Source organism: Neophocaena asiaeorientalis, unplaced genomic scaffold, assembly GCF_003031525.2.
Source record: "Neophocaena asiaeorientalis asiaeorientalis breed wild unplaced genomic scaffold, Neophocaena_asiaeorientalis_V1.1 scaffold508, whole genome shotgun sequence".
NCBI lineage: Eukaryota > Metazoa > Chordata > Mammalia > Artiodactyla > Phocoenidae > Neophocaena > Neophocaena asiaeorientalis.
Window position 1 is genome coordinate 1,170,619 of NW_020172179.1, and position 22,092 is coordinate 1,192,710.

Below are 22,092 nucleotides of genomic sequence, written 5' to 3' on the forward strand. Positions count from 1 at the left end.
CCCACAACATGGGTAACTGCAGCAAAAGCTGGCTGAGCTTTGGAAGGAAGAGGATTCCTCCCAGGTACAGAGCAAGGGAACGCGTGCCACTATGTCCCCAGCCAGGAAGAAGCTGGCTCGGGACCCACGCCCCCAAACCCTTCCCACCACCAGTCCGTGCCCCTGCACCCTTTCTCTAAACCTGGAGAGGCAGGGCACCCTCTGTGCCTCCTTCCAGCAGGATGTGACTCCTGCCAGACTCTATGCCAGGATCCAGGGCTTTGGAAGGAACAACATCCTGTATAGTGGCCAGAGAAGCAGCTTCTATTGATAGTTTGTCACCTCTGGAGCCTCAGGACCAGGGCTTTGAGAGCAGGCTCCATCCAAGCTGGTCTACTAAGTCTTCCCCTCTCCTAGGACTCTCTGCTCTGCCCTTGAACAGGAAAAATCCCAGGAATGAAGGAACCGTCCCTGGCTTAGAAACTTCACTCCCTGTTAATTGCAAACAGCTTTATCTCTGTCAGGATCATGGGACGTGTCTAAGAGGTAGATAGAGAAGAGGTAGGTGATTGGACAGGTGTGTAGGCAGACAGATTAAAATTACAGACAGTCTGCTGGTAATTCAGAAGGCAGGGTCCCAGGGATGGGCCTGGGTATCCATTATATGGGAGGATTTCTTGCTCACAAGGATGTGGTACAGGCAGTTTTCAGTCTTATATTTCTGTCACAATTAATAAGGGAACAACGAAGAGAACTAATAAACTGGATCAGGCAAAGGGGCTATAAAGGGACTATTTCTCAAGCATTGTATTGAACAGTTCCTTATAATTAACATTAGTCAAACTGGGGTCCTTCCCAAGTTCCATACTCTACACACCATTATCCTCGCAAGTTTTCCGTGCTGAGGTTTTAAGAGCAGGTAGATTACAGGGCTTTGGGTTAGGAGTTTCCATGGGAGGGAGGGGATGCCTGGGTTTCCAATGATCTGGGAGGCTTCAGGGGTATCATCCAATATCCCTGTTGCTTCCTGTAAATTCAAGGGAATCCACTGACTTTCCAAGAAGAGATATTCCGTGCAGATCATCTAATCCACAAATAGTTACTGAGGCTGTCACTTTGCATGTGCCAAGCACTGTGTTAGGCCAGGGGAATTCCGTGGTGAACAGAGCGCTCACAGCCCCCAAGAACTCACAGTCTCACGGAGGAGGCAGCCTGGTAAAGAGCTGTCACCCGGAGAAGCGCTATGACAATGACCTCTTAGCAGCTGTGGGACCTGGGGCAAGCCACTGAACTCCCCTGTGCCTTACTTTCAACATCTGCCCGTGCGCGTCACAGTAACGCCCTTTTCCTTGGAACGTTGTGAGAATTAAATGAATTAATATTAAAGTGCTTAGAATAATGTAAGACACGTGGAAAGAGCTACGGAATAGTTTGCTCTTGGTAGTGTTGATGTTACTGGTACTTCTGTGGTGACCACAAATGGAGGAAAGCTTTCCTAACCCTAATCTAGAAAGCCCTCCCAGGGGACGTTATGCAAACTGCATACAGTGGTCTGTTGGTATCCTCAGGGCACTGGTTCCAGGACCCCAGCAGATACCACACTCCAGGGATGCTCAAGTCCCTTAGAGAAAATGGCGTAGAACAGTCGATAGACTCTAAGGGATAGATCATAACGGGTCTGATGTATCATGCCAAGGAATTTGGACTTCTAAAAATGAATTTACAGAAAAATCTTTTCTGGAAATTTGTCAGGGGCTTACTAAACTTTATCAGCCAAGTTGAGCTGAACAAGGAAACCGAGAAAAGTGCCCTCGGTGGTCAATTTCTGATAATAAGAATGGAATGTCCCCACAGGCACCGGGATCTGACTGTAGATCCTTGGGGTTGCACTGACTGTGACTGATTTCCTGTGGCTTCTTTTCTCTAAACTTTTACTATGATTTTTAATCACAGTCTCAATTTCAGTGCTTCTGATTGGTCTGTTCATATTTTCTCTTTCTTCCTGGCTCAGTCTCAGAAGGTTGTGCTTTTCTAAGAATTTGTCCATTTCTTCCAGGTTGTCCATTTTATTGGCATACAGTTGCTTGTAGTAATCTCTCAGGATCCTTTGTATTTCTGCAGTGTCAGTTGTTACTCCTCCTTTTTCATTTCTAATTCTGTTGATTTGTCTTCTCCCTTTTTTTCTTGATGAGTCTGGCTAATGGTTTATCCGTTTTGTTTATCTTCTCAAAGAATCATCTTTTAGTTTTATTGATCTTTGCTATCATTTCCTTCATTTCAAACATCTGAGGCTGAACTAAAAAATATGAAAAGATGGATTCCGATGCTTTGTCAAGCTGCGAGATACCCACATGTCTGAGTCAGTGACCTCCTCCAGTAAACTGTTGTATTATGTAAGGACCGTTACATAATACACTTTTAAAACCACTAGGCCTATACATACTATCACATTGTACATTATTGTTTTCACCTGCATATCTTGTCTCTCTAACTAGACCACAAATGCTTTCTCCGAAGGCTGTCACAAAGCAGCCTTCCTCACAGCAAATAATTCATCCTTCATCTGTTTCTAGACTGTTGTCACCTCTTACTCTGTTCTTATTTTCTAATCTGTTTGATCTCGTTGTTCCCATGATGGTTGGATGTGATAAAGATGGTCAGGCTGTTTGATTGCATTATTTTCAGTCAAAATGTTGTGTATGTCTACTACATGGAAAACATGCTGCTGGATGTATGGAAATTCCCAGAAGAGAAAAAAAGAAGAAAAGAGAAAAACATAGTAATAAAACAAAATAGTGATAAGGCTGAGGGGTTTTCTAACCTGAAAAATCTGGGGATACAAGAGGCCCCAACTAGTAAAGAATTCTTCTGCGTGGAAGAAACATCCACATACAGGAATGAGAATCTGGCCATTATTTCTCCCCTGAAACATTTACTACATATAGTCAAATTTTAGTGGCTATATTAGGATTTGGGGAAGAGCACCAAAACCACAAAAAAGCATGAAGTATCTGCAAGCTTAGTCACAGAACGGACAATCTTTGCATAATTGGACTTAGCTAAGTAGTTCCTACAGATGCAAGGAGACCCAAGAGCAGGAGTCTAGCATTTCTGAAATAATTAGTGTGTGTGTGTACGTGGTGTCTTGTTGGGACTTGGCCTCCTGGGTGTGACAGAGCCAGGGCAGGGAAGGAATCTGTTGAATGATCTGTGGAACAGAGCTGGCCAAGCTCATGGTCCTGTGGTCAGCCCTACCAGCCCCAAACTCCCACCCAGCCCACCTATCCCTCCCATTCTGGCTGAAGTACAGCTTGGCAAACTTCTAAGGTGTGGCTCCCTAGTCCCTCCCTTGAATCAACCAAGAATGCCAACTTTGAGGCTTCTAAAGCCGCCAGTTTCCCAAGGGTGTATTCCTGTATACTTTGGGAAACTGGTAAGATCCCTCTAAATATTTGGGAGGGAGGCAGCCTTTGAGTTAAATAGTTTGCCTGCTGATGTCAACTATTACAGCACTGTTTGTAGAAGGCTAAAATCCAAGAGGACTACTGTGAAAGGAAATAGATCAGATGAGACAATCATTTATCTTGATGTCAGAATAACTGAGAAGAACTCTTAATTATCCATCTCCAAGAAACCAGTGAGGCCAAGGCCATTCTCCCTGTTGTCCCTGAGCCTCAGCTGGAGTTCACAAGAGCCTAGGTTGGAGGATGAACTCTAGTATAGGAAATCCTGGGATGGAGAAGAGGGGGTACTTGTTCAGGATCCAGAAGGAACAGAGGTCACCTGGGAGATACAGAGCTGCTGTAAAAGTGATGGAGGATGGCTTTTCTATGGATTCTCTACTCGCCTGGGAATCAGGATCCCATCTCCCAGTGACCCTCTGGCTGACAGTGGGGCAGTGCTCAGCCCCCAATCACCGGGACACCAAGAAACCTCCTTCTATTTTGTCTGCAGTCAATCATTGCTCTCAGTAAGTCTCCACCCCTGACAGACACACAAACACATACACACTGTACTTTCAGTCTGAGCCAGTGATATTTTGGAGACCAAATGCTTTGAAAAAATAGAGAACTGTCTCACCAGCCTAAGGAAGTGAACTTCCAGACTTTGTATTTGAAAACGTTCAGCTTCATAACTCAATCCTCCGGATCACTAGGTTTCTCTTCCCTTATCCCTCCGTTACAGGGATGAATAAGGAGTCACGTGCACTCCCATGAGGGAAAATTAATAGATGGGCTTTGCAGGACTAATGGGTTTAATTTGGCTCTTTAAAAATCTTCCCACACCCTCCCCATAAGGATAACAGCTGACCTTTCAGCAAAAACTCTGCAAGCCAGAAGGGAGTGGCATGACATATTTAAACTGATGAAAGGAAAAAACCTACAACCAAGATTACCCAGCAGGGATCTCATTCAGATTCAACGGAGAAATTAAAATCTTTACAGACAAGCAAAAGTGAAGAGAATTCAGCACCACCAAACCAGTTTTACAACAAATGCTAAAGGAACTTCTCTAGGCAGGAAACACAAGAGAAGGAAAAGACCTACAAAAACAAACCTCAAACAATTAAGAGAATGGTAATAGGAACGATATATCAATAACTACCTTAAATGTAAATGGATTAAATGCTCCAACCAAAAGACATAGACTGGCTCAATGGATACAAACCAAGACCCATATATATTCTGTCTACAAGAGACCCACTTCAGACGTAGGGACACATACAGACTGAAAGTGAGGGGATGGAAAAAGATAGTCCATGAAAATGGAAATCAAAAGAAAGCTGGAGTAGCAATTCTCATATCAGACAAAATAGACTTTAAAACAAAGACTGTTACAAGAGACAAAGAAGGACACTACATAATGATCAAGGGATCAATCCAAGAAGAAGATATAACAATTGTAAATATTTATGCACCCAACATAGGAGCACCTCAATACATGAGGCAAATACTACATCAAGAAAAAAAAGGGAGAAGACTCAAATCACCAGAATTAGAAATGAGAAAGGAGAAGTAACAACTGACACTGCAGAAATACAAGGCATCATGAGAGATTACTACAAGCAACTATATGCCAATAAAATGGACAACCTGGAAGAAATGGACAAATTCTTAGAAAAGCACAACCTTCCAAGACTGAGCCAGGAAGAAAGAGAAAATAGGAGCAGACCAATCACAAGCACTGATATTGAGACTGTGATTAAAAATCTTCCAACAAACAAAAGCCAAGGACCAGATGGCTTCACAGGTGAACTCCATCAAACATTTAGAGAAGAACTAACACGTATCCTTCTCAAACTCTTCCAAAATACAGCAGAAGGAGGAACACTCCCAAACTTATTCTAAGAGGTCACCATCACCCTGATACCAACACCAGACAAAGATGTCACAAAGAAAGAGAACTACAGGCCAATATCACTGATGAACATAGATGCAAAAATCCTCAACAAAAAATTTTTATAGAAACACAAAAGACCCCAAATAGCCAAAGCAATCTTGAGAAAGAAAAATGGAGCTGGAGGAATCAGGCTCCCTGACTTCAGACTATACTACAAAGCTACAGTAATCAAGACAGTATGGTACTGGCACAAAAACAGAAATACAGTCAATGGAAAAAGATAGAAAGCCAAGAGATAAATCCACACACATTCGGTCACCTTTTTTTTTTTTTTTTTTTTAAAAAAACAAAACATTTTTATCTGGTCCATTGGAGCCTGAGTCTGGAAACACCCATGGAGAATCATCCTACAGGAATGGTACTGACAATTGATAAAATAGCCTCTGTGTCAGAAGAGCTGCCGTATGTACAGGGTTAAAAATACCCACAGCTCAGAGTAGAAGGAGGAATATAAAGGAGGCCCAAAGGGGAGTCTAGTGCTCTTGGGTGCTTCTCCAGGTGTAAACCCACCCCTCTGCCATAGACCTGGCCACCTGCTGCCTAGGTGCTGCAGGGCAGTGAGGCCAGGTGGCCCAGGAAGCCGGCCTCAGTCATCCTGGGGCAGACACAGAACTCAGGGCTGAGCAGCCACAGTGAGGATGCTGGGCTTCTGAGGTGGGGCGGGGCTGGGAGGGGCTACACCCTGCATGTGCCTGGACAGGGCTGGCCAAGGAGTTCTCCTGGACTCTGTTCCTCCCAGCAGAGGTCAGGTGATGCTGAGGACAAACCCCCTCACCAAGCACAGGGCTGGGCCCGGGCTCAGGTCCACCTGACCCACTGCCACAACCCCAGCGTGGGGCATGGCTTCGATCCTGGCTGGCACTCCAGGAATAGCATAGTGTCCCTCCCCACCCCTGCTTGAGCCCATGGTCACCAGGCACCTGCCTCCTGGGACACTGCTGGGCCTCCAGGAACCCCTGCTTGCCTCATGAGGGCTTGGGGGGAGATGGGATCTAGGGGCAAACTGCGGAGAAAAGGCTCCTGACCTCGTGCCCCACAAAGGGGGTGGTCCCTGTTCTCACCTGGAGTTCTGGCCTCTGACCTTCCCAAGAGGGTTGTCCTTGCTCCCATCCTGGGGTCCTGGCCTCTGACCCCCCAAAAAAGGGATTTTTTTTTTCTCACCTGGGGTCCTGGCCTGACCCCACAAGGTGCAGGGGTGGTCCCTGCTCACCCCAGGGTCCTGGCCTCTGACCCCCCAGATTTGGTTTTGTGAATGGAGCTCTTGACTGCCTCACCCAGGCAGGAGGCCCCAGGCCATGGGAAGGGGCAGCCTTACCTTGGCCCTGACACTCTGAGCCAGACCTCAAGGTGGGCTGGTCAGAGGAGCTGGCACACAGCTCCCTCGAGCTAGAGGCCGCTTCGAGGTATTCTGCTTGGTGGCTATGAGGCCCTGGGTAGGAGGGAGGGGCAGGAAGGAAGGCCCAGGAGAAGTTGCGCCATGCCGCTGGCACTCCCGGGGTGGGGATCCTGAGATTCTGGTTCAAGCATCCTGTGTTGGGGTCTCCCTCGTAAAGTACGTATGGGGGCAGGCAGGGGGGTCATAGCGGCCAGGGCCCATGCAGGCCAGCGACCTCGGGCGTGAATGGGGGGCTGTGGCTGCCCTTGGAGGCCGTCCAGTCACTGAGGGAGGCCTGGGCCGCCTTGCAGTGCACCAGGCGGTGGGTGATGGAGAAGCCGGCACACTGTCCTGGGTGCACAGGCTGCCACACGTGGACACCACGTTGAAGCTGTCTGAGCAGTAGCATTGCACGTGCAGGTAAGACTTGGGGTGCTGGTTCTCCACCACCATGATGAGCCCCACCCAGCCGTGCATCAGGTCACCTTATCTTTGATAAAGGAGGCAAGAATATACAATGGAGAAAAGACAGCCTTTTCAATAAGTGGTGTTGGGAAAACTGGACAGCTACATGTACAAGAATGAAATTAGAACACTCCCTACCACCGTACACAAAAATAAACTCAAAATGGATTAAAGACCTAAACGTAAGGCCAGACACTATAAAACTCTTAGAGGAAAACATAGGCAGAACACTCCATGACATAAATCACAGCAAGATCCTTTTTGACCCACCTCCTAGAGAAATGGAAATAAAAACAAACAAATGGGACCTAATGAAATGTAAAAGCTTTTGCACAGCAAAGGAAACCATAAAGAAGACGTAAAGACAACCCTCAAAATGGGAGAAAATAGTTGCAGATGAAGCAACTGACAAAGGATTCATCTCCAAAATATAGAAGCAGCTCGTGCAGCTCAATATCAAACAAACAAACAAACCAATACAAATTTGGGCAGAAGACCTAAATAGACATTTCTCCAATAAGATCTACAGACTGCCAACAAACACATGAAAGGATGCTCAACATCACTAATCATTAGAGAAATGCAGATCAAAACTACAAAGAGGTATCACCTCACACCAGTCAGAATGGCCATCATTAAAAAATCTAGAAACAATAAATGCTGGAGAGGGTGTGGGGAAAAGGGAACCCTCTTGCACTGTTGGTGGGAAGGTAAATTGACACAGCCACTATGGAGAACAGTATGGAGGTTCCTTAAAAGACTAAAAATAAGACCCAGCAATCCCACTACTGGGCATATATCCTGAGAAAACCATAATTCAAAAAGAGTCATGTACCACAGTGTTCATTGCAGCACTATTTACAATAGCCAGGACATGGAAGCCACCTAAGTGTCCATCAGCAAATGAATGGATAAAGAAGATGTGGCACATATATACAATGGAATATTACTCAGCCATAAAAAGAAACGAAATTGAGTTATTTGTGGTGAGGTGGATGGACCTAGAGTCTGTCATACAGAGTGAAGTAAGTCAGAAAGAGAAAAAGAAATACCGTACACTAACACATATATGGAATGTAAAAAAAAAAAAAAAAGGTTTTGATGAACCTGGGGCAGGACAGGAATAAAGACGCAGACGTAGAGGATGGACTTGAGGTCATGGGGTGGGGAAGGGTGAGCTGGGATGAAGTGAGAGAGTGGCATGGACATATACACACTACCAAACGTAAAACAGATAGCTAGTGGGAAGCAGCCGCATCACACGGGGAATCAGCTCGGTGCTTTGTGAGCACCTAGAGGCGTGGGTTAGGGAGGGTGGGGAAGGAGATGCAAGAGGGAGGGGATATGGGGATATACGTATGCATATAGCTGATTGACTTTGTTATACAGCAGAGACTAACACAACATTGTAAAGCAATTATACTCCAATAAAGATGTTTTAAAAAAATAAAAATATAAGTAAAAATCTTCCCACCGGGCTGTTTCTCTAATATTGTGGCTATGAGGCCTTTCCTTCTACCGTGAACCAGCCAGAAAGACATTTCGTGTGTTTGTGTCTCATGAATGTATTTTTGATTTAGCGCTACATCATTTTAATTCATTTCCACTCTCACACTTTTTACGAAATTAGTTCGAAGAGTAAAAAATATATAGTCAACTTAGCTCACGTTCGTGCTGGGCTGTGTGTGCTTTAACAGGAAATGCATTTCTGACACTTTTTAAATGAGCAATCACACGTATAATCAACTTGGTTAAAACTTCCTTCCTGGTAACTGCAACACTTCCTCTGCATCTGGATATGAAGGGAGACCCAGAAAAGCGGAAGAGTTTAGAAGCACACTGGGTAGGTTTGAACTTGTTTTGTTTTCAGAAATTAAACAAATGATCCTTCAACATCATCACCTCCGCTGCTTTATCAGGTATTGCTTCCTTCTATTTTTTGCCCTTTGTTGGGTCTGACTCGGCATAGTGACACTTCCTTCTCAGCCAGAAGATTTGTATCTGGAACTGTTGTCGTTCATCTGATGATACTGCCACTGAATGTCTGTTTCATTGTCTAGTCCAACCCTTGTGTGTGGATATCCACAAGGTTCCGGCAATAGCTTTGCAGGTGCATCGGCCCTTTTTTGTTTTTGTTTGGGAGGAAGAGGGAGGGCACGGGGGGCTGTGTCAGCAGCCTTCACGTTCTCACAAGTGCACTCTGCGCGATTAGTGTACTGAACAGTGTTTCTAATATCTTCTCGTAAAAGGAGAAAGCTTCACAGCCTCAACCATGAAGGAAAGCAGTGAGTATTGAGTCAGCCAGTTTTCTTCTGCACCTCGTATCTCGTAAGTCTATTTGATGTCATGGAGGCAGAAGTGATTGCTGTGTACTTGCATGTTGCCTAAATTTGGACCTATTTTATTTCAAGTTAGTGCCAATATTCACATAACTTACAGTTCTCTTCTTTGTTATTTTGTAAAGTAGCAAAAGAGCAAATAGTGAAGGTCTTAAGCTGTAAGAGCCAGTCCTTTGGGACAGTTGATTTCATGTATTTACTAAGTGTAACTTCATAATATTTTAAGAGCGGGACTACTGACTTTAAAAGTAAGTTTAAGCCGAGTACAGAAGTTTGGATCTAATGAAACCTGCCTTTTTTACCCTTTAATCAAACTCTCCTTTCTGGTATGTGTCAAATGCTCCACTATTTCTTAAGGGAATAAGTACTTAAGAGTGTCACTAACTTTAGTCCTTTAAGAAGTAAATAATATTTTCTGAAACATTAATTTTTGTTTCACTAGTTGATTCTTATTTAGAACATCTTACAAAATATTAAAGGATACTAAATAGTAAAGTCAAAATACCTTATTCATATCTCAATTTTAAGATGTTTAGCATTTCAATCATTATTTGAAGAGTTTCTTACTACAGTAAGTCACATTTATACTTAAATGCTTTGTGAAGGTACAGTGGATAAATTGTTGAGAATAAATTGGTGAATTCTCGTTATAGAGATGAAAATGTTAGAGCAAAAAGAAGTTAAATAATCGATTGGGGCCCAAAAGCAGGTCCTTCCTTCCATCTTGTGGCTTCTCCAGAGGCAGATGGGATGAACTAGTACAAAGTTAAAATTACCTGAATGTTCATATCTGGAGAGTACAGCCCTGGGGACTCCCCTAAGATGCTGCCCTAACGGAGCAGTGACAGCCACGATGCTTACACATTTCATGATTCACAGTTTTAAATATCTGCAAATGTTCTTGAGTGCAACTTCACCAATTCTGACCTTTCTGAGTTTTATCAATGAAATGACTACCTCTCCTAACAAGAAAGAAAAAAATGAAAAGAAAACAAAAACAGGAAGTTGACCAGGGAGCAGATACCTGATCAGAAAGTTTGAAAAGAGACTGTGAGGCCAGTTGGGTAAGGTGTCTGGGTCCCCTAGGAGACAAATGAGACTAAACAAAGAGGAAATAAGTCAAAGGCCTCTTTTCAGAGGGGGGTTTTCAGCACCTCACTTTGCACCTTATAAACCAGGACGTGATCCTTTAACTGGATAATCTGACTCATCCATGCAATTCAGTATGCTTAACAACAATTACCACTTAGAACTATTACAGTAGGTCAGACACAGTGCTAGATCGGTGCTTTACCTCTCTCTTTTAAAATTCAATTTTCAAACGAAATGAAAGCAGAGAGAAAGATTAATGAATCCCCATCTACCCATGGCCCATACTCAACAAGTATATTACCTTATTTAACTGTCACCTTACTTACCCCTCTGAGGTACTGCTAACCCCATTTGACAGATAGGAGACAGGCTCAGAGATTATTTAAAGGGCTCATCCCCCAGATTCTAAGTGTCGGGGGCCAGGATTCCCGGGACCCGACTCCAGAGCCCCGGTATCCTCGCGCGCGCATCCTTGTCATTCGTCTACCTTCTCCTTCTGCCAGCTCGTGGGAAACCGTAAAGGGCAAGTGCCTGCCCTGTGACCGAGCCCCCTGTTTCTCTGCTCCCAGGTCGCAGAGGGCATGGAGCTGGAGACCCATGAACAGCACGTGGTGCTGAGAGAGGACAACCGCCGCAGGCGCCGGAGGATGAAGCCGCGCAGCGCGGCGGCCAGCCTGTCCTCCATGGAGCTCATCCCCATTGAGTTCGTGCTGCCCACCAGCCAGCGCAACACCAAGACCCCCGAAACGGCGCTGCTGCACGTGGCTGGCCACGGCAACGTGGAGCAGATGAAGGCCCAGGTGTGGCTGCGCGCGCTGGAGACCAGCGTGGCCGCCGACTTCTACCACCGGCTCAGCCCCGACCACTTCCTCCTGCTCTACCAGAAGAAGGGGCAGTGGTACGAGATCTACGACAAGTACCAGGTGGTGCAGACCCTGGACTGCCTGCGCTACTGGAAGGTGCTGCACCGGAGCCCCGGGCAGATCCACGTGGTGCAGAGGCTCGCGCCCTCGGAGGAGACGCTGGCCTTCCAGCGCCAGCTCACGGCCCTCATTGGCTACGACGTCACCGACGTCAGCAACGTGCACGACGACGAGCTGGAGTTCACGCGCCGCCGCCTGGTGACCCCGCGCGTGGCCGAGGTGGCCGGCCGCGACACCAAGCTCTACGCCATGCACCCCTGGGTGACGTCCAAGCCCCTCCCCGAGTGCCTGCTGAAGAAGATCACCAACAACTACATCTTCATTGTCATTCATCGCAGCACCACCAGCCAGACCATCAAGGTCTCAGCCGATGACACCCCGGGCACCATCCTCCAGAGCTTCTTTACCAAGATGGCCAAGAAGAAGTCCCTGATGGATATCCCTGAAAGCCAGAACGAACAGGACTTTGTGCTGCGCGTCTGTGGCCGGGATGAGTACCTGGTGGGTGAGACGCCCATCAGAAACTTCCAGTGGGTGAGGCAGTGCCTCAAGAACGGGGAAGAGATTCACCTGGTGCTTGACACTCCGCCAGACCCAGCCCTGGACGAGGTGAGGAAGGAAGAGTGGCCGCTGGTGGACGACTGCACGGGAGTCACCGGCTACCACGAGCAGCTGACCATCCATGGGAAGGACCACGAGAGCGTGTTCACCGTGTCCCTGTGGGACTGTGACCACAAGTTCAGGGTAAAAATCAGAGGCATCGATATCCCCGTCCTGCCCCGGAACGCGGACCTCACGGTTTTTGTGGAGGCGAACATCCAGTATGGGCAGCAGGTCCTCTGCCAAAGGAGAACCAGCCCCAAACCCTTCACGGAGGAGGTGCTGTGGAATGTGTGGCTTGAGTTCAGTATCAAGATCAAAGACTTACCCAAAGGGGCTCTGCTGAACCTCCAGATCTACTGCGGCAAAGCTCCAGCTCTGTCTGGTAAGGCCTCTGCTGAGACTCCCAGTCCCGAGTCCAGGGGCAAAGCTCAGCTTCTGTATTACGTGAACCTGCTGCTCATAGACCACCGGTTCCTCCTGCGCCACGGGGAGTACGTGCTCCACATGTGGCAGTTATCCGGGAAGGCGGAAGACCATGGCAGCATCAATGCTGACAAGCTCACGTCTGCCACCAACCCGGACAAGGAGAACTCAATGTCCATCTCCATTCTTCTGGACAATTACTGTCACCCCATAGCCTTGCCTAAGCATCGGCCCACCCCTGACCCGGAAGGGGACCGGGTTCGAGCAGAAATGCCCAATCAGCTTCGGAAGCAACTAGAGGCGATCATAGCCACCGATCCACTTAACCCTCTCACAGCCGAAGACAAAGAGTTGCTCTGGCATTTCAGATATGAAAGTCTGAAGGATCCCAAAGCGTATCCTAAGCTCTTTAGCTCAGTGAAATGGGGACAGCAAGAAATTGTGGCCAAAACATATCAACTGTTAGCCAGAAGGGAGGTCTGGGATCAAAGTGCTTTGGATGTTGGATTAACAATGCAACTCCTGGACTGCAGCTTTTCGGATGAAAACGTAAGAGCCATTGCCGTTCAGAAACTGGAGAGCTTGGAAGACGATGACGTGCTACATTACCTGCTGCAGCTGGTCCAGGTAGGGGGATGCACTCATCTCAAGGGATTTATCTGCATATGCACAGGTGCCCCATTCAGCTGTCTTCCGATGCCCCTTGTCCAGAGAGTCACGATCAGTCAAAGGAGATCTAATGAAACTACCTCAAAAAGTAGTAAGCTGTCCCACTTACTTTTTTACTGTCTTTGAGGGCTTGTTGACAAGCATTTTGAGGACATTAATATTTCTGCTTTTTAGGAGAACCGTTCCTGTGGGAATACTTTGTTGTCATTTACCGTATCAATGATAGACTTGGCTTATCGAATGCTCCCTTGTGCCAAGGCTGCAGGTGATCTACATGCTTTTCGTGTATTATCACATTTAACTCTCCCAACGACGACGATAGAGGTCAAGTTAATATTTGCATTTTATATATCAGGAAACTGAGGCACAGAGAGGCTAAGTAATGTGCCCAAGGTCACATACTTTGAAAGTCAAATTCAAACCCAGGAGGTCTGACTCCTGGCCCTGCTCTTTTCACTGCGTCCCAATATCTGGCGTCAACCCAGCAGTGTCAGGATAGTGTGTCCTAGAGGAAAAACGTCATACTCTCTGATTGTATTTGTCACAATTCATAGAGTAACATCTCATATCCGCATGGGACCTTGAAAGCCCCTCTCTTTAGATAGGTCTGGTACTGTGTGTCCACTGCTCTCCACACGCCTTTCCCTGGGGTCCAGAGAGGCTAAATCATTTGCTAAACCCTCGACTAAATCAAGGGTCTCCTTAGGACGTTAAAGAAAGGAGGAAGAGCTCTCTTGCTCACGATAGCCATTCTCAAACTATATTGTGCTGCTTGACAAGGAAGAGGGAGGAAAGGACTTGGAAGGGAATTCAGTTTTAGAGAGCAGAAGTGTTCATTCATGAATTCAACAGCACAGACCGAATGCTTCCTCAGTTCTGGTTGCTGGATATAGAGCAGTGATCAAAGCAGGGCTGGACTCTGCCCTAGTGCAGCTTGTGGTGCATGAAGACTGACACCAAATGAGTACACATACAGGCAGATATTGAGTAACACGTTGTGACAGACACTTTGGGGAAAAGCTACAGAGTGTTATGAGAAAAGAGTCAGGGGTTCTGGGGACGCTTGCTTGAGACTGAGGAAGCCAGGGACAGTTCTGAGTAGGTGATGTTTGATCCGAGACGGTTTGGATTAGCCAGGCTGACTGGTGGACACCAAACTGTCTAATCATTATCTATATTCATAGGAAGTTTCTGAAGTTTTCTGATGCGAATTTTGGATACTCTCAACTTTGAATCTTCACCTTCCCATTAGGCAGATACTTGAAACATTGTATTTGGCCTTTGCTTTCATCTATCAAATATAATCGATATTTTTATCTTCCATGAGTTCAGAGGCTGGCATAAACGCTACTGAAAATTTTAGAAAAATCAAAGTCTCCTCAGTTTTCTAGCTCTCCATGACAAAAAGAACAGAAAACAAATTTGCATGAGATCTGTTCCAAGTCCCAAGGCGATCGTGAATTATTTGCCATTGTCGTTTTCACAAGTAAACTTCGCAGAGTTGGAAAATAAATAGTGCTCTTCTTGGAAATGTTTAAATGAAAGAGGTCAATAAGTAATATTAACATTGAATCTGTGGTCCTAAATTTGAAGAAGTAGTCATTTGTAAAACTATTTGAGCCACTGCAGATATGGCCAAATGACTCATTCATTCCTAATTAAAATGGTCTCCTGGTTGAGATCTTCATCATCTTTACAGAAGTGAAACACAAAGAATGTCAGAAAGACTCACGTTTGGGTTAGAAACTTAGCATTTCTGAAGTGACTACTGGTGGCTAAATAGCCACAGTTTCAGAATTAAGATCTTAGCTGCAGCTACTATGGCACCAATGAGAGCATACCTCACCTTTGAAAGCGTGGGGATAACTGAACTATTATCCAGTTAGCATTGCTCTGATCATTTCCAAACTGAAAAACCAGAGTAAGGATTGGAGATCATACCCAAAAGCCCCCTGGCCCCAAAACATAAAGTGGAATGGGAATATCTCTTATTTCTTAGGAAAAAAGGATAGACCGTATCTATTTATAAAGGAGATACTCTGAGATATTTAATTTTAAACCTCTCTTTATGCTTATACATGACATCTACCCTATAATTTTATATGTGCATGTCTAATAATCAATTTTTGTTAGTCTTACTGCTTTTAAAATGATGAACTATTGCAGACTTGCAGAAAAGTAGAGAATGGGGTAACAAATATCCATGCACCCACCAGAATTGAATTATTTTTTATGTTTTATTTTTAATTGGCTAGGCTGCAGCGGGCAGGGGCAGGGGGTGGGGGGCGAGCTTGGGGAAGCCACCCACCTGGGCCCTGTTTTCGGTCCAGCCCCTGTTTTTCACTTGTCATTGGTTCCTTTTCCTCAGTCACAGAGCTGCCACCTATGTGAATATCTCTGTTATTAGCCAAGTGATGTGAAAACTACTAAACACTGCTGAACCTGAGGAACCAGATAAAACGAGATTTTCAGACAAATAGCCCTGTATGCACTGCATCATGGCAGGGAGTAATGACCAGTTGCAGTAAGAACCTGGGAGGCAGCACAGCGACTTGCCAGTGAGAGGCCAACCACACAACTCGAGCAGAAGAGAAGCTATAGGAGTTTTAGGATCTCCACATCTAACAAACATTTCTCTCCCTGCATGTACAATATCCCCACTGTCTATTTTCTTTCCAACAACCTTTCTTCCCTTCCACCTTTATAGATGTGTTATAGCCGTCTCCATCTTTCCCTTCTATCTTTCCAACAAATCAGGTAAGCCTTCATGGGAACAAAAGCCCTCACCTCTTCATCTCTGAAGTCATCAAAAGCACGTGATTGTGAGTCAGGAGTTCTGGCTTCTAATCCTGGTCCTTCCGCAAGTGGTTCACCCTGGCCCAAACTGTCCTTGAAAAGAAAGGATTGAACTTAAGTGACTGCTCAGATTCTCATCGCCCTATCCATACAAACCCACTAAGGCAGAGCACCAGTTTTTCTCCCTTTGCTGTTTCCCGATTAATCAATGGAGAATGCAATCCCACAAATGCCAATGTGTTCTTCCTTTAGGCTGTGAAATTTGAACCGTACCATGACAGTGCCCTTGCCAGATTTCTGCTGAAGCGTGGTTTAAGAGTAAGTACTTCCATTTTGATAAGAGCGTGACATTTAGAAAGTTACAGAGAATTGGCTGATAGATCTAGAGCGTTAGTCATAATAATGGCAACCTTCTTGTTTTCACCCTCAGAACAAAAGAATTGGTCACTTCTTATTTTGGTTCTTGAGAAGTGAGATCGCCCAGTCCAGACACTACCAGCAGAGGTTTGCAGTGATCCTGGAAGCCTATCTGAGGGGCTGTGGCACGGCCATGCTACACGACTTCACCCAGCAAGTCCAAGTAATTGACATGTTACAGAAGGTGACCATGGATGTTAAATCGCTCTCTGCAGAAAAGTATGACGTCAGTTCCCAAGGTACGGTGGCTCTGTTCTCTTGGTTCTCTTTCCAAATGCCTTTGTCTCCAAATGCCATCGTTCCCGTGATCCTTCTTCCTGCTGGAACGCAAGTCGCACCTTCCTCAAGGTAGCCAAGAATACATTTTTTAATCTTCTGTCTTCACGGAGTAAGCAAATTTGAAGTTCCCCCTTTACAAGTTAATATTTTTTAAAACTACATATATATTTTAATGATGAATGCATGATAATAGATGTTAAACTCTTTGAAAACTTAAAACAGCATTACGCAGATGTAAGATGTAGTTTTTAAGAGCAACTATGCGCACACACAAAAAAGATTAGTTATTTCCAAATATCCTTTCTTCCCCATCTTTCAATACATGCATCTAATTTTCAAGTCCTCAGTCTTTTAAGGTAATGAATTATTGAGAAGTTATTTTAATTTCTTTGTGTATATGTATACATATACATCATATATAGCTATATGTACATATATATTTTTTTATATATGTACTTCCTATAAAAACATATATATCACCTCCTCTGTGTTCCAATGTTGTCTTCTTATCCCTAAGAAATCCTGTCCCTCAGCCCCTGCTTTAGGAAAGTTAATCACTCTTTTTCTGTATTCCCATAGGTTTTGGTTGTTACTACATTAAATTAAAGCCATTAACACATCTTTCTGGTCTATTAAACTGTATGAGCCTTGAAGCTAGGAATTATCTCTTATTCACGTTTGTATATCTCGATCCACCACTATGGCTCATAATGGACACTCACAAACATACTCAGCGAGTATTTTAAACTTCTGAATATTCTGACTTGCCATTTTTGCCTTTGAATCTTTTCCAATAAACCAATAACGGTCTCTTCTAAAAATAATAATGGTAATAATAATCTTGCTTTATTTTTATTGTAAGAAAGAAAGAGCAACATTTGTACCAGCCTCCAGTCTGTCTGGTACCCAGGCAGTAATTTTTTTTTTAACATCTTTATTGGGAATAGGCAGTAATTTTTCATTTATGTATTTTGCCTTCACAGTTTTGAGACTATCACATTGCCTCCACACAACCCAACTTCCTCTTCTGAAAAGAATTTCCCAAACCCTAACCGAATTCCATTTAATACGGTCTTCCAATACCTGTTTCCCAAATCAGATGGCAGTTTAAAGCTTCACACGTTGGAAAGAAAACTACAGTAATTCCTTACCATTATCCATAAAGCAGCCTTCTCCCTCTGAATGTCTGGGTATCCCATATATATTCAGATATTTCTGTCCCCGGTTGTAATGTGTGTACGTGGCTATGTTGCTCCCAGGAAGCCTGACTTATCCTGCCACCCTCAATGGTTAGTTCCTCAAAGACAGAAACCTACCCCCTCTTCTTCTGTTCCTCACCCTACCAAATATATAGAATGTTGTCAATACCTGAGGCCTCAGGAAATGTTAAGAGATGATATTGGTGATTTCTTGAGCTCATGTAACTCTTGTGTGCGTTTGACAATTACAGTTATTTCCCAACTTAAGCAAAAGCTTGAAATCCTACAGAATTTGAATCTCCCCCAAAGCTTCAGAGTTCCGTATGACCCTGGACTGAAAGCAGGAGCCCTGGTGGTAGGTATCACGTTGATGTCTCTCCCTGGTCTTTATGTCTTGATGATGGCTCTGCCTGCTTTACTGGGCCTAGTGCATAAAAGCTGACGTTTATAGAGAGACAGGGAAGGTGGAAAGTCCCCAGATGGGCTTCCATCAAGCCCTTCCCTAATCGCTAGATACTAAAAACCTCAACACCAGGCAATCTTCCATCCATTTTGTTTTAAATCAGCTTTCTTGAGAAACCATTTGTATACAATAAAATGTATTCGTTGCAAGTGTACAGTTCAAGGAGTTTTGCCAAACGTATACAACCATGTAACCATCACCACAATCAAGATATAGAATATTTCCATAGAAATTTATAGAAAAGATTCTTTCATATCCCTTTGCAGTTAGTCCTTTCCTCCTTCCATCCTCCATCCCGGATGACAGATCTGTCTTCTATCGTGTAATTTTGCCCTTTCTAGAATGTCATGAAGTGGAATCATACAGCATGTAGTTTTTGTATATGGATACTTTTACTTAGCATAAGGCTCTGAAGATCCATCCATGTTGCTGTGTGTCTCGGTGATCTGTCCCTTTTTATGACTGAGTAATATTCCCTTATATGGTTATACCACAATTTGTTTTCCATTCACCTTTTGAGTAAATATTTAACAGTGAGATAGTTGGGTCAGATGGGACGTGTGTGTTTATAAGATACTGCCAAACTGGTTTTCCATTTTATAATGGCAACCGTGCCATTTTATATTCCCACCACAATGTGTGCAAGTTCTGATTGTTCCACATCCTAGAGAACACTTGTTATCATCAGTCTTCTTAATTTTAGCCATTCAAATGGGTATGAAGTGGTACTTCACTGTTGTTTTTATTTGCGTTTCCCTAGTGATGCTGAGCATCTTTTCATGTGCTTTTGATAAGTTTCCATCTTCTTTTGAGAAGTTTCTATTCATATCTTCCATTCACTTTTAATTTAGGTTACCACCTTCTTCTTATTTATGAGTTATTTATATATTCTGGATTTATATATTTATGAGTTATTTATATATTCTGGATTCTTCTTATTTATGAGTTATTTATATATTCTGGATACAAATCCTTTATCAGGTATATAGTTTACAAATATTTTCTCCCAGTCTGTGGCAGAAGGTTTTAATTCTGATTAAGTCCAATTTGTCACTTTTTCTTTTATACTTCATGAATTTCGTGGCCTAAGAAATATTTGCTTCATCCAGTAACCAGGGGTGAACCTCCACCTCCTCCACCAAGGGGTATTTGGTAACGTCCAGAGACATTTTTTGTTTTTGTTTTTGTTTTTTGTGGTACGCGGGCCTCTCACGGTTGCGGCCTCTCCCGTTGCGGAGCACAGGCTCCGGACGCGCAGGCTCAGCGGCCACGGCTCACAGGCCCAGCCGCTCCGCGGCATGTGGGATCCTCCCGGACCGGGGCACGAACCCGTGTCCCCTGCATCGGCAGGCGGCCTCTCAACCACTGCGCCACCAGGGAAGCCCGAGAGACATTTTTGATTGTTACAACTAGGAGAATGCTACTAGCATCCAGTGGGTAGAGACCAGGGATGCTGCTAAATATCCTACGTTACACAGGACAGTCCCCGCTGCAACAAAAAATTATCCAGCCCCAAATGTCAGCAGTGCCAAAGTTGAGAAACACTGCCTAATTCAATGTAGCAAATATTTTTTCCTAGAAGTTTTAATCTCACATTTAAGTCTCTGATCCATGTTTAATTTTATATACAATTAGCAGTAAACTCGCTCTCTAGCAAAAGCTCACACTATCCACTGTCCTTTTGAAGTTAGAAATTGGTAGGAATAATGATATATTAATACAGCTTCAAATTGTGTTTGTTTTATTTTTTAAAGACCACGTCACATTTTTGATCCTTGGTGAATTCACTTTTGGCTAAAACTCCTAAGATTTTCTCTTTTTGAATGAGTGGCTGCTAAACCACCTTTCTCCCACCTTGAATTTATTTCAACGTATGGGGGTTTGGGGGAGGGGACAGGCATTGTGCCGGAGTGCTAGAGTCTCCTCTATTGCTGTTAAATTTCATCTTGTTACATTTGGCCTGGAATTAGACTGCATCTGATTTTCGACAACCATTTTTAGACACTATGGTAGCAATAGAACTCTTTTTTTTTTCAAACTAATTCTTAGAGGGAGGCCAGATATGTATAGACAAATAACAGCACAATTGCTCCTTGTTAGAGGGCACAAGAGTCCTACGGGAGGGGGGTATACAGAGGATGGGATATGCCACACCTCTTAGGCACCTCCACAGATGCTTAGGGTTCCTTGCAACACACCTTGAGAACCACTGGTTTAAGTGTTGTAACTTGCTCTCACTAGCATTTTTGGATTTGGTGAAAATGCCTTCTGCATTTTTACCCAAATCATTGAAAATCCTTTTCCAACTGGGACTTTGTCCTAGATGTTTACAGAGATGCTTTGCAAGAGGGTGTGCATCTCCACAATGTGTCTTCAATTGTGTGTGGGAAACATGTGGCTGTCTTCTTACAGATTGAAAGATGTAAAGTGATGGCCTCCAAGAAAAAGCCCCTGTGGCTTGAGTTTAAATGTGCCGACCCTACAGCTCTGTCAAATGAAACAATTGGAATTATCTTTAAACACGGCGACGATCTGCGCCAGGACATGCTGATTTTACAGGTGTGCTGCCGTTAAGGATTTTTTTTTTCAGCTATCTGAAACAAGAATTCTGTACTAAATCTAAAGAAATGCCTTCTACTGACCCTGTTCCATTCTCCTATTTTGTATGATGAACAGTGATCAAAGGTGACGTAATAGAGTTTTCACTAGGGGAATATAGCCGTGGACCATTAGATAGGAAATCTAGTGAGCCCCACAGTTCTGTCCATCCCTGAGGAGATGCATACCCAGCATTCCCAAATAGCCAGATACACTTCCCTCCCCTAACCTCTTTCTTACACAATGCATTCCTAGTGCGGCAACATGGAATAGAAACCTATTTTACCCCCAGGTATCCACTTTATTCATATCCACAGACATAGCCACACACTCTCAGATGCTCTCCTTAGATACATCACCTTTGGTACACAAACTGAAGTGAATGATAGGAAGGAGGGAGAAGGTGAACAGGTAGGTGACTGGAGAATTCATGCAGTTACGTAACAAGAGTGAACAGATTACTAGAACGGAAGACGGATGGTGAAGGTATCGATGCTGATCATTTTCATATTATCTAACATAAACTTCAGCTTTGCAGATTTGTAAAGTAATATTCTCTATACCCTAGTTTAATACTGTAGAAGTAACACCATTTCTAATATTTCATGTGATTTATTTAAAATAGGCAAACCATGGAATCTAAAATATGATACAAATGAACTTATTTACAAAACAGAAATAGACTCACAGACATAGAGAACAAACTTACGGTTACCAAAGGGGGGATAAATGAGGAGTTTGGGATTAACAGATACACACTGCTATATATAAAATAGATTAACAACAAGGACCTACTGTACAGCACAGGGAATTCTACTCAATATCTTGTAATAACCTGTAACGGAAAAGAATCTGAAAAAGAATGGGAAAAGTAATCATACCCACACTAGAGGGTTAATAAAAAGGATCAACATAAAACAGTCCTCGGTGAATGTCAGCTATCATTATCATCGCCGTTACTGTTGCCTTGGTTGTAGCCCAAGAGTGCCTTATGGATAAAAATGTTTAAAGATGTGAGAGTGGAACTTTTTCTATTGTGGTAAAATACACATAACTAGGAACATTTGAATAA

At 44.0% G+C, this 22,092-nt stretch overlaps 1 protein-coding gene across 5 annotated transcripts in view; it reads left to right on the plus strand.

Moving 5' to 3' along the window:
- The first annotated feature begins 8,978 nt into the window (after positions 1 to 8,978).
- Positions 8,979 to 22,092, plus strand: part of PIK3CG (phosphatidylinositol-4,5-bisphosphate 3-kinase catalytic subunit gamma) — a 34,606-nt gene continuing 21,492 nt past the window's right edge. The window contains exons 1-6 of one of the 5 annotated variants that reach the window (XM_024761162.1): positions 8,979 to 9,062; positions 11,220 to 13,226; positions 16,317 to 16,382; positions 16,495 to 16,720; positions 18,211 to 18,314; positions 20,835 to 20,981. In XM_024761162.1, coding sequence (XP_024616930.1) covers positions 9,018 to 9,062; positions 11,220 to 13,226; positions 16,317 to 16,382; positions 16,495 to 16,720; positions 18,211 to 18,314; positions 20,835 to 20,981 — 2,595 coding nt within the window. In that variant the 5' untranslated portion in view covers positions 8,979 to 9,017. Of the gene's footprint in view, positions 9,139 to 9,184; positions 9,330 to 9,351; positions 9,548 to 11,219; positions 13,227 to 16,316; positions 16,383 to 16,494; positions 16,721 to 18,210; positions 18,315 to 20,834; positions 20,982 to 22,092 lie in introns of those variants that run through there. The other 4 variants (XM_024761171.1, XM_024761198.1, XM_024761180.1 and 1 more) reach the window with 4 other exon arrangements.